This window comes from Mytilus galloprovincialis, chromosome 7 (genome assembly GCF_965363235.1).
Source record: "Mytilus galloprovincialis chromosome 7, xbMytGall1.hap1.1, whole genome shotgun sequence".
NCBI classification, from domain to species: Eukaryota; Metazoa; Mollusca; class Bivalvia; order Mytilida; family Mytilidae; genus Mytilus; species Mytilus galloprovincialis.
This window is the reverse complement of record NC_134844.1, coordinates 43,972,580-43,986,111: the sequence shown is the minus strand read 5'-3', so window position 1 is coordinate 43,986,111 and position 13,532 is coordinate 43,972,580. Positions and strand designations below refer to the sequence as shown.

The following is a 13,532-nucleotide window of genomic DNA, read 5'->3' as shown; positions in this document are numbered from 1 at the left end:
TTGCATCAAGTCGTTTTTTCAGGTTCTCATTTTCAATAGATAACGCCTCTGCTTTCTCTTCCATCTCTTTTTCAATTTTAGTAATTTTGTCATTTAACTTTTTTTCCAGTGATGACTCAAACTTACTGAACAATTTCTTAACAATTCCAGTAACAAGATTTTCTAAGTCTGAAGTCTTGACAAGATCTTTTGTGACGTCAATCAAATGCTCTTTTGTAGTTACATCCCTCAAGCTAAATTTTATTTCATCAAGGTCTTTTTGAAAGTTAATAAGTCCTGATAAATCCAGACTAGTGTTTGAGTCGTTAGAAACTTCAGAGTGAGTTCTTTTTGCCTTAGGTTCTTTTTCATCTTTGTTGTCCTTTTTAGCTGCCAATAAAGTCTGAACACTCCTTACAGTTTTACTATGTGAAGGTTTAGTAGAAGTTTTATTTAAAGTATTACTGCCTCCAGGCATAATGACCAATAGGTGTGAGTATTAATCTAAAGTTGAAACTATTTTCCTTATATATAATATATAATAAAGTCTTTAAGGAAAAAGTCATTAATTTCACAATTTTCACATGAATAAATCCATTTTCAGGTAAATCATTCCAATATGAATCACATAATCACAAAAATTTGTACATCCAAACTTGATTAACAAAGAATTTTGCAAAAATTGCAAGAGCTGACTTTTACAGTGTTAACAGCTCGGCGGCCATCTTAATCTCTATTCCGGCCATCTTAATCTCTATTCTTCAACCTTCTACTTTATAGTATGAACATTGTGGTACAATATCAGAGCAATTGAAATACTAATACACAACTTATTGTCCTGAAAATAGATGGAAAATGCTTGTTTTGGGCCCCTAACTTCTAAACCGTTGGGACCAAAATCAATCCCAACCTTCCTTTAGTGGTTACAAACATGGTGTTAAAATTTTATTGATCTTATACTAAAGTTATTATCTGGAAACCATCCGTCTTCAGACGACGCCACCGACATGATACCAATATAAGACCAAAATTTTTTTAATTTTGTATAAAAATTGCTAACTTAGTTTAAATCAACATTATGAAGCTGCAGACAAAATATTAAATCATTGCCATCTCTCATAGAAGTCAAGAAAACTTTGACGAAAGATTTCTTTTGGAAAGACAGACAGACTGACAGAGTGGAGCTGTAACTGTTGATGCTGATAAAATTAAGATGGGGTATGATTGCCAATGAGACAACTCTCGACCAGAGACCAAATGCCATACAAGTAAGCAACTTCCACACACATGATAAATAATGAACCAGATTTATTTTAATCAAAAGCTTAATGATTAATTAATTGTTAATTAATGTCCAGTGGCAAATATCCCATGCACATTCAAGGCAAGACAAACGCTATACAGTATCTTTTCATCAGGTTTTCTTTAATTAAATGTATAAACTATTGTCTATTCAGAATTAAGGTTTTTTTCAGTAAGTTATTGCTGTGAAAACAATGCTTTTTCTTTGTTTTTACAAACTTAACAAGAAGACTAAATAAGTTATATTAAATTATAACCATATGTTCCTGACGTAAGCAAGAAGTCTAATATACTAGAGGTTCTAAAGAGCCTGTGTCGCTTACCTTGTCAGATCTATGTGCATTTTAAACAAAGAAAACAGATGGATTCATGACAAAATTGTGTTTTGGTGTTGTGTTTGTACATCTTACTTTACTGAACAATCTTGCTGCTTACAATTATCTCTATCTATAATGAACTTGGACCAGAAGTGAAAGTGGAAAATATTTTGTAAAAATTTACAAAAATTTACAAAATTTATGTCAATTGTTAAAAATTGACTATAAAGGGCAATAACTCCTTAAGGGGTCAATTGACCGCTTTGGTCATGTTGACTTATTTGTAGGTCTTACTTGGCTGTACATTATTGCTGTTTTACATTTTATCTTTATCTATAATAATATTCAAGATTATAACAAAAGCTGCAAAATTTTCTTAAAATAACCAATTCAGGGGCAGCAACCCAACAACAAGTTGCCTGATAAGTCTGAAAATTTTATGGCAGATAGATCTTGACCCAATGCACAATTTTATCCACAGCAGATTTGCTCTTAATGATTTGATTTTAGAGATATGAGCCAATAACTGCATTTTACCTCATGTATTATTTTTAGCCATGTCAGCCATCTTGGTTCACAGGCGGTGTCATTGGACACATTTCTTAAACTATATACCCTAATGATGATTGTGGACAGGTATGGTTAAAATTGTCTGAGTAGTTTCAGAGAAGATTTTAGTAAGAGATTACAAAAATTTACAAAAAGTAGTTAAAAATTTACTATATAGGGCAATAACTCCTTAAGGGGTCAACTGACCATTTTGGTCATGTTGATTTATTTGTAGAATTTTGCTGAACATTATTGCTGTTCACAGTTTATCTCTATCTATAATAGTATTCAAGATAATAACCAAAAACGTGAAATTTCCTTAAAATTACCAATTCATGGGCAGCAACCCAACAACGGGTTGTCCGATTCATCTGAAAATTTCAAGGCAGATAGATGTTGACCTGATGAACAATTTTACTCATGTCAGATTTGCTCTAAATGCTTTGGTTTTAGAGATATAAGCAAAAATCTATTTTTAGCCATGGTGGCCATCTTTGTTAGTTGGCTGAGTCACCGAACACATTTTTAAAATTAGATATTTGAATGATGGTTGTGGCCAAGTTTGGTTTAATTTAACCCAGTAGTTTTAGAGGAGAAGATTTTTGTAAAAGTTAATGAAGATGGACGCCGGATGACAGATGACGCCCAGTGATGAGAAAAGCTCACTTGGCCCTTTAGGCCAGGTGAGCTAAAAATGAATTTAGTTATCATAGGTCAAACATATTTATGTCTCAAAGCCAAGCCATCCTATGAGATTTTACAGAGGAGAGCAGGGTACAGTGCAAAACTTGGAAGATATATTCCCTGTATCCCTAACCTTTCTTTGCAGCCCTGTAGCTTTTCTATGGTGATTCATCACAAAGAACTGTAAGTTAGGTGTGTTAAGCATTACATATACTTTTTAGGTCACCTTGCCCAAAGTGCCAAGTGAGTTACTTTTACATGATTTTCCAAAACCAAAGTAAGGCAGGTGAGCGATACAGGCTCTTGAGTGCCTTTAGTTATTGTCATAAATTATTTCAGCTTTCACTAACGAATTCTCCATTGGAACTTGTATGTTACGAGACCTCTTTATGTCAGTATACTATTTCCCTACAGTGTAGTATAGTTGATATCAAGATGATAATCACTTCCACTTCAGACTTATATAAATATGTAACATCATAAATAAATATAAAGGACATCTATTTTAGGTCATTCATATAAAAATAAAAACATGAGGTTGAATAATTTTTATTGACTCATTATTTTACAGAACAAAATAATATAAATATAGCACATCACCCTGATCATTCATACTAACAGAGCGTCATCAAATACTTGAAGAGCTACTGACATTTGTCTTCTTTAAAAAAAATCAGTTTATACACTGTAAAGATATTTCAGTTATTTTAAGGTTTGAAAATCTCGTAAAATATTAAGTACATTTAGTAAAGCAAACAAAATTTGTTATGTATTTAAAATGAAATATTGTTAAAACATCCCAGACAAGAAAATTTAATGCTGTTCAAGTGCTAGAAATAGAGCTTTTCAGAAAAAGGATTTCAGAAGTTCATCACACACAAAATGGGGGAAAATATTTTTTACAGGCGCAAAGTTCATGCAAAAATCAAAAACATGTTTTGTTGTATGCAACAATAAAAGAGTGGCTGAAAATCTTTATTTGAAGTGTCTGCAATATTGTATCTCAAAGCTGAAGTGAGTCGTTCTTTTTAGAAAATCTTCAGTTACTTCTTTGTAATGAGTTTCAGAGTTTTCTCCCTTTTCAGTGGTTTCCACAACAATGTTGCGAACAAACTGATGAATCGACCCCTTTACTATGCAGGGAAAGATATTCACAAAACAAAATCAAATCAATGGAAACCCCTAGCTAAAGACTATTTCAATTAAAAGCCCTATTTGACCTTTATAAGAAATTATTTTTAGAACTCAAAAATAAAACCTGGATATACAACTGTATTCAATGATAAAGTTTCAAAAACACAATAAAAGATAAGAAGCTACAATTCTATTTGTGACATGTAACTATTAAATGTTCTTACAGGTAAATAAATAAAAGTTATACTGATACATTGAATAAGTGTCACAATGATATAAAATATGAGGCAAATTTATATAATATTGATTCCTTTTAAATACTGGTTCCTCTAGATCTAGTCCTAAATTGTGCATAAATTATTAAAACTAATATTCATATTTTGTTAAGATGAGCAAAAAACACATGAAATGGCAAGTTACAACAGATTTTTACAGATAGGAAGTGCAGACAATAAATGTTTTTTTTTTATGTGAAAAACACTGTTTTATTCAGTAATTTAACTCAGGATCAGACGAATTCAGGGTTTAAATAGTTTCAGATGGTCCAAAGAATATTGTGGCTCTAGATATGCCTAGACGAGAAAGGACTGTTCTAGTCAATTATATGATAAAATTGTTCAAACAAAAATGATATCAATCTAATGTGTACAGGCAGTTTAACTAGATTCACGTAACACAGACATATCTTTAATTAATTATTTATTCAATAAAAACTATTCACAGATTCACAGTGAATTGAAAAGTTTTTATGAATGATTTTTCACAAATATATAATTCATCATGAAGCAAAACAAAACCCTATAAAATATCGAGGAAGCATATGAGAAAAGATTTACTAGTACGGTGTAACAATTCTTTAAATTATTTTAACAATCCCTTGAGAGAGAAAAGGACAAGAAGGCTTTTGCTTCTTCTTTTCAAAATGTCACTGATTAAAACATTTATTTGATCAGTGACAATTTGATAGACTACCCACTTAATATCCTCTTCCAACGTCAATCTTTTTCAAACAACACATATATAACAAATAATATCAGAGCTTCTCTTACTACACATCCAATAAAATGCCTTGATGGTGCAGTGGTATTACTTGCATGATGTATTTTCTTATACAACTTGTATGAAATGTTTGTCACAATTTTTTTTATCTAAACTATAAGGGTCATCATTTTAAACATCGGTCAAACATTGTAGATCCTATATAGCCTCCCCTCATTGATTTTGAAACATTCTGTTCAAATAACCGTCTGTTGTTCTGTAATACATCTGCTGCTTCTTTGTTTAACGGGTCCTCCGGATTTGGTTCCTAGAAAAGACAATGGATCATTAATTCTATAATGAATGAATTTTAAAAAACCAGGAGCAGGGCACAGCTTAATATGACTGCAGAAGTTGAACCCTGAACAGTTGGGGCAAGTATGGACACAACATTCAAGCTTGATACAGCTCTGAATTTGGATTGCGATCAATTTTTTGACATAATATGAGTTTCTGACACAAAATAAATGTCAAGATCTTACAAATATATTGCTCAATATTGTGCAATTAAAGATTTTTCTTTTAACTTTTCAAAAATTTAGAATTTGACAAATTTGAAAAAAAACAAGAATGTGTCCATAGTACACGGATGCCCCACTCGCATTATCATTTTCTATGTTCAGTAGACCGTGAAATTGGGGTCAAAACTCTAATTTGGCAATTAAATTAGAAAGATCATATCATAGCGAACATGTGTACTAAGTTTGAAGTTGATTGGACTTCAACTTCATCAAAAACTTTAACCTGAATGAACGGACAGAAGGACGGACAGACGGACGCACAGACCAGAAAACATAATGCCCCTCTACTATCGTAGGTGGGGCATAAAAAATTGAAAACAACTACCACCCCCCTTTTTTTGCAATTAGTCCAAAACCTGACTTTTCTTTATACATAATATACAAGTAGTGTAAGGGAGGTAAATCTGAACATACCTAACATTGTTTGTTAAATGTTTTAGAATTACCTCCCTTACACTGCTTTTAAATTGTCTTAATTGTCCATTGACCAGAAATACCTAGTTTTTCCCCTTTCTTGCCCCTAATTCTGAAACATTTTGAGCCATTACCCCCCAAAGTAAATACTAACCATCCCTTCATGGTATGGAAACTTATGGTTTAATTTCAGAGAGATTCATACTCTTAAACATGTTATTGTTTGAAAACTACAAAAATGATTATTTTGGGCCCCCTTTTTGGTCCCTAACTCCTACACTATTGGGACCATAACCCCCAAAATCAATCCCAACCTTTCTTTAATGATATTGAACCTTCTTGAAAAAAATTATAGAGATTGCTACACAAGTTATTGTCTGTAAACTAGAAAATGCTTCTTTTTGAACCCTAATTCCTACATATTCAGAAAAATTAACCACAAACTGATTCCCAGCCTTCCCTGTGTTATATGGAAACTTGTGGTACAATGTCAGAGAGATCCATACAGTTACACACAAGTTATTGTCTTGAAACTAAAAAAATGCTTGTTTTTGACCCCTATTTGGCCCTTAATTCCTAGACTGTTTGCACAATAACCCCTTAAAATAAATCCCAACCTTCTACTTATGGTGGTACAATATCAGAACAATTGAAATACTAATACACAACTATTTGTCCTGAATTTTGCGGTCGTATAAAAATGTTTTACCATATTGATTGACTTGTTTCAAAATTCTAATCGGGAAAACATATTACTGTGGATTCATTTATTTCCGTGGATATTGAATTACGTGGTTTTCCTGAAGTCTGCAAACAAGTCTATGAAAAATTTGTAATTTTCTGAACATTGGAATTCGTGGTTCACCTGTACTTTACAAAATCCCCAAAAATTGGTAACCAACGAAAAATAATTAATCCACAATACATTATTGTAGTATTAAGTAATCCCTTTCATAAGCTGGCTTTCTCAAATCATTATGATGTCACAACATACAGAGGAACAATATTTACAACATCTTACTGATTGTGAAAGTAGAATGACTACTATGTTGTTAAGAAAGATAATAAAGAAACTTAAGAAGGCAAGTGACCTTAATGTTATAAAATTGGTTCATTTAATAAAATAGAATAATTTTCAGATCTACAAACAGGACTGATAACAAATAGAAAACTTATTATAATCATTTGAATGATTTGTATTTGGTTCAAAAGTGGGTTTACTATAAACAATCTCATTTTAAAACCTTTAATCAACAGCAAGAAGGACTGACAGCAGGAGAGAAACGTGTCATTTTCATAAAATTTCTTATGCTTACAAGATATTTTTTTCCAGATTCCATTTTATCAATTGTTGTGTTGTCTCAACTTTCACTCACAGTCAATAAGGTCTTTCCAAGAAACATAATCTATTAACTAAGTTTTATATGAGAGCCGTAGTGTAGTCGTCAGCGCATTGGACTACTAACACAAAGGTTCCTGGTTCGATCCCAGTTTTGGGGAGAAAATTATTGGTCCCTTCACCTAAACCTTTGACCTACTGCCCAAAGAATCAATAGGGGTTTAGTTTTTTTCCAAGGAGCATTTTCATGTTTTGTAAAAGTTGGCTATATAGTTGAAAAAGATATGATCTGGGAACCAAAATTTTGACAAAATTTCAGTCTATAACTTGCTACTCTGACTCTGACCTGGTCTAATGACATAGAAAACCAATATTTTACCACTTGGCTAAAAGCTGATAATCTATATATATGTTATAAAATTCATATAATCTTACCAAAAATAAATACTGTAATCCATATACTATAGAATTTATTGTTAACACAGGTTTCCAGTCTTCTCTAAAAATAGATACACAGAAATCTGTCAAATATTGTATATATATTGATTGTTTATAAATATTCTCAATCTTTGATGGTCAACTGTTTTTCATTCAATATTCCAGCAGCATATATCATTTACTTTAATACTATGCATACAATTAAGTTTGCCACTAAATATTTTATATAGCATGCCTTTTTCATCACTTTATTTTGTCAAGAATCTAACAATGACAATTAAGTCTTACTTTTAAAATTAATTAAAAAACATAACAAAACAATTTAACTGAAATTACTAATGGCACTACAAAAAAATATAAGATAGAACAGTCTGATCAGTAATTATTTTTTATAGATGTTATCATAAAGACTAGGTTTTTAATGCTTGATGTACAATAGAGGCGATCAGTAAATTTTTCTGTAAAGATTTCTGTAAATTGATTTCATGATCAAATAGGAAAGTGGTCACCCAAAAAATAGCGATAAAAATGAAAGAGAATAATGAATACACTTTCAATCCTTACCCTATTCATAAAGCTGCCAAGGTTAAAATTTGAAGCCACAAATTTGACAATTGTGATTTAGATTTGTAGTACTCCATTTTATATAAAACTTAAAATCTGTCACTGTCAGATAACACTTTTATACCTAAATCAAACAGTTTTAACCTTACCTTAAAATATTGAGGCATACATTTCCTTCCAAATCTATGTTTGGATGATACACCATTGTTTCACATTTGACCTTCGGTGGGTCATGAGGATAACCTTGACCTACTTTAAAACTAAATACAAATCTTCCTCCTCTGTAGAAACCCTAAATCAAACAAAGATATATCATTAATGTTAGTTTGCTAGTGTTAAATGCTACTCTCATCATCCTTATCCTGGTAGTCAATTTTGTTGGTAGAAGAAACCCGAGTAACCAAAGTCCAAAGAGAACCTTAGACCTTCATTTGACTTTTGAATGGAAAACTGACAATCATTGTCAATGAAGATTAAAGTTGAACACACATTGTCAACATATATTTGTTTTGCTTAACAGATATTCTTCCAGAAACTGTGTTACAAACCAATGAAAACCATGCTTTAACATCTGTATCTGTTGAAAAAATATGTATGAAAAAAGACACTTTTTTTAGTTGACTAGCAGACAATAAGTATAAACTTTGGGCTGTTGTACTCTTGAGTTGAAGTTCACATTTAAATTTTTAGTAGACTAATAAATAACAGGTATATGACCTGTATTGGTAATTATTGGTTGTCTATCTTCCTTTGATAGAGTATTTTTACAGTACATATTTGGACTTTTCCTGTAAGATTGGAATATATACTGGTACATATATAAGTAAAAACATTAAAATATTTGAACACAGTAATAAATGTTTCTCATCTTTTATATAGATTAGACTGTTGGATTTCCCATTTGAATGGTTTTACACTAGTCATTTTGAACTCATGGTTTTGGCATACAATTGGGGTTTTCCTTTGAATTATTGCGAACCCTATCATAGTTTTCCATAGATTCACCTGCAAGTTACCTGTCCATTTAAACTTTTGTAAGTCCTATTGTCCCATCTAACAAATACAACAGGTATTGTTCTCTGTGTAGTTTATTCACTGGGACCTTTAAATTTCTTCTAGGAGAAATATATCACTCATTGATTAATTTACCTGACCAAAAAATTATCTTCTTTTTTATTGAAATACTTCTAATAACTCACATAAACTGTATGCAAGATTGTATTTATTCAATATTATCATTAATATATTTTCAATCTGTTCAATATAAAATCTGGTTTAATACTAAAAAGTTTATTTCAGACACATTTTTTAGTATTTTCCAATGAATTTACATGTTTTTGTTGTTGTTCATTTATAGACTTATGTTTATGAAGACCTTAATTTAAAAATAATAATATTCAATTTTTTATTTATCAAACACACAAAAATATTGAATATTTGATCAGAAATCAACTTTTAATTTTTGAATCAGTATTACAAATGTAATATTGAACACATTAAAAACGAGTTACTCCAGGTATCGAATACATACAACACCACATGCAGTTTTGTGAGTCCTTACTTAGTATTGGTATAAGTATTTTTTCTTCATTGACAGTTCAATTTTTTACTCAGGTAGATTAATCAATGAGTGATATATTTCTCCTAGAAGAAATTTAAAGGTCTGAGTGAATAAACTACACAGAGAACAATACCTGTTGTATTTGTTAGATGGGACAATAGAACTGCCAAAAGTTTAAATGGACAGGTAACTTGCAGGTGAATCTATGGAAAACTACGATAGGGTTTGCAATAATTGGGTTTTAGAACCCTGCAATGGGCAATTGCATTGGTTTAGTTATTATTTGTATTGCGTAATCACGCAAATACACAGCTTATCTGGAGCTCTGAATTATTTAGGTTGAATTCCAATCTTTTATACAAATACATACCTCATCTGGACAAATGGTAAGTTTAAAGGTTAATAAGTCATCTTGATCAGGAAAATCTAGTTGACAGGTCTTTGGTAAATTGAGTTCATTAATATCTGAAAAAAATAATACACCTGTTGCTTTACTATCATACTAATCTGCCAATTATCAAATATTCTTAATTAATAACAGTGTGTTGTTCTATTCATTAAAGACACAGTGTTCCAGCCAGACCATTCATGTATTTACAAGGTTCAGCACCTAGCCTTTTTATCTGATGCCATTTTTTCTTGTGATTTTGCATTGGCACCATGCCCTTTCCATTGTGCTGCTCTGACCTGTTATTGAGGTTTTTCAATATAAAATTTACGATTTTCTATTGCCAATCTGCATAATGTATGTTACAGAAGTGTGTTGCTGAGAACCTGTGAGTTGAAGACATTACGCTGATGGGGTCAGTTTGGCCATGTGATAAAACTAAAGTCATTTCAGTCAGTACCTAGCTGAGCACAAGGTGAAGTATACTCTCACTGTCATAAAAAAATGTAACAACTCTGTGGTGCATTTATTCTGTGCTCTTTTAGTCAGTAATCAACTGGCATTTATCTCAGATTTCATAATTTGTTTTTATGTGCACTTAAAAGTGACCAGGTGTTTAATAGATATTTCACAAGAATAGTTCTACATGCACTTGAAAGTAAACATGAAAAATAGTAGACACAACTTCTTTCACTTCAATGTGGAAGTAAACGCAAAAGTAAACGCCTGTTTATTTATTACAAAATAAGAAGACACACTGTTTTCCCATTAACACAGAGGTAAATACTGGTTTACTTTTTATGTCTACCATTGTCTGGCGAAATTTCAGAGTAAACTTGTCATGCACATGAAGTGGGGGCAAGTAAACGCTGGGCTAACTTGTTTCCCCAGTCTACATGTAATGCTTGGTCTGTGCACACCCAACAATTATCTTCTACGAAGTATGAAATGGCATACATATAAACTTTTATTTGGTTCATATAAATTTTCCATGAGGTACATGTACTATGGTATGAATATAGATACCTACACTGCAACAAGTGTATTACGATATTTCTCCACTCGAGACAGTTTAATTTTATAATTTAAAGCGCAAGGCTTGCCGAACTTTTCATATAATTAAAATTTAACTGTTGAAAGTAGAGAAATATCGTAATACACAAGTTATTGTGTCAGAATCTGTTTCTCTGGTGATTTGTATCCTTCTTTTTGAAAGATTTTCAGTAACTTGTGTTCTTCAATATCTGTTTGAGTAAGTTGTCGATACCAATACTGGCTTTGATACACCGGTATGAGAGCGCCACCTATTTATTGATTGGGCGTGAGAGCAGACTTAAAGCTCTCTACGCTTGATGCGCATACTACAGTGTCGTCAAGCTGGTTCCACGCGATCACTGTCTTTACAAAGAATGAATTTGAGTATTGTGGTGTTTTGCTTGGTGGAATGTCAAAACACAAAAAGTCTGACTGAAATTTGACAGCGTCTGGAAGGTCGTTTGTATGGCAAAGGAATAGCAATGGTCCTACATGTAGGACTGTGCCTTGTGGGACTCCAGAGTCTACCGTTACTTCTTCTGATTGTTCTCCTTCCACTACCACTTTCATTATCCTGTTTGTCAAAAACATATTCAACCAGTTATTTATTGGCCCACGGATTCCATAATCGGCCATTTTTGATAGCAGTTTCTGTGTCAAAAGATTTTGAGAAGTCTAGTATGGCAATATCGGTTTGAAGTACTTGGGTTTCGCATGAGTAACCGGATCTAAAACCATGGTTTGAAGATGTTAACACATTATGCTTTTCTAGATGTTTCATTATATGCCTGCATATTATATGTTCCAGGATCTGACATGGTACTGATGTCAGCGATACAGGTCTGTAATTTTCAGCAGCGTGTTTATCGCCTTTTTTTAAACGCATGATATGTTTGCGTTTAGCCAGTCTTGAGGAAGGGTTCCAGTGTCTATAGATTTTTGGAAGATTGCTGTCAGTTCTGGTGTAATTTGACTTCCACATTCTTTTAAAATTCTGTTTGAGAATCCATCCGGTCCAGAAGCTTTTGATGGGTTGACATCTTTTAGCAGTTTTTCTCGTCCCTTTTCTGTTATTATGAGGTTTGGTATGGTTTCCTTAATATGCTTTGTTGTGCCTGGTATTGTTGTGGCTTTATCTATTGTGAAAACTGATTTGAATTGCTGTATTAGTATTTCAGCTTTCCCTTTACTGTCGCTGATGAGTTAACGTTTCCCTTTGTTTTTTAATGGGGATACTCAAATATTGTCATTTTTTCTGGATTTGTTGTATTTCCAGAATGGCTTGGTGTTGTTTGATTCTAGGCCCTTTAGTATGGTGTCGTTGATATATGACCATTCAGCTTTTCTTATTCGGCTTTTGATTTCTTTTTGGAAGTGCCTGTAATTTGACCAATTTTTTGTTCTTTTAGCTTGTTGCAATGTTGGTATAATCAGCTTTTCTTTTTGAACATTTTCCTTATTTTGAGTGTTATCCAGGGAAGGCTGTTTTTTGAGCGGATTCTTTGGCTGGTATATGTTTGTCCATGCTTTGGAATAATTCTTTTTTGAACGTGTCACTCATTTCTTGGACAATGTAACCTTGTTTGTACATCTGTTTAATTCTTGTTGATGTTTTGGAGATGTCTTCATATGCAACGTCATCTTGCATGGTCACTTTTTTTCCTGACGTCATAATAGAAAAATTCAGAAGAAAAGAAAACCTTTTGACATCATAATCACATTTCGATTTATCATTTACCGAAAACGGATATCTCACTAGTGAGGAGAAATATTTTTTCTCACACCGATCAAAATAGCACAAAAATTAAAGAAATGTTAATATTCCATGAAATACCAAAATGGTCAGGGTACCAAATGGTTTCTGACAGGGTAAGAAATGGGGGTACAAAAGGTTTAGGGTACAAAATGACTTTAATTCCCTCTTTATGGCATTACTCAAATCAATGGAATGTGATAAATTCGTTGAATTTCTCAGACACTATTTCTGATTTCACCTTTCTGTATTCTCAACTGTGCAGCTGATGCTTTTTTCTGTGTTCCTGATTTTTCTCCACCATCGGTACCGTCTTTTTTCGCCTGTTTTAGTGAAAACAACTTAATCATTTTGGTCTTCTGTTTTTTTTTTATTGTGAAAGTACCCAGTGCGTAATAAAGCACTTCCGCTTAAAGTTTCGTATGATTATCTTATTGGCGAAAGATAAATAAAAATACTGACAGGCTTCAAATTAAAAATAATTCATACATTTTTTCTATCTGTCAAATAAAAAAT

General features: G+C 32.2%; 1 protein-coding gene across 1 annotated transcript; it reads right to left on the bottom strand.

The window, feature by feature from the left end:
• Window positions 1–3,364: 3,364 nt before the first annotated feature.
• Window positions 3,365–13,419, bottom strand: LOC143083077 (NEDD8-conjugating enzyme Ubc12). The gene is made up of 5 exons (XM_076259269.1): window positions 13,258–13,419; window positions 10,211–10,305; window positions 8,429–8,571; window positions 7,713–7,776; window positions 3,365–5,271 (listed from the first exon to the last, which is right to left on the bottom strand). Exons 1-5 carry the CDS (start codon window positions 13,364–13,366, stop codon window positions 5,131–5,133), a joined length of 552 nt encoding a protein of 183 aa, XP_076115384.1. The 5' UTR covers window positions 13,367–13,419; the 3' UTR covers window positions 3,365–5,130.
• Between the last annotated feature and the right edge of the window lie 113 nt (window positions 13,420–13,532).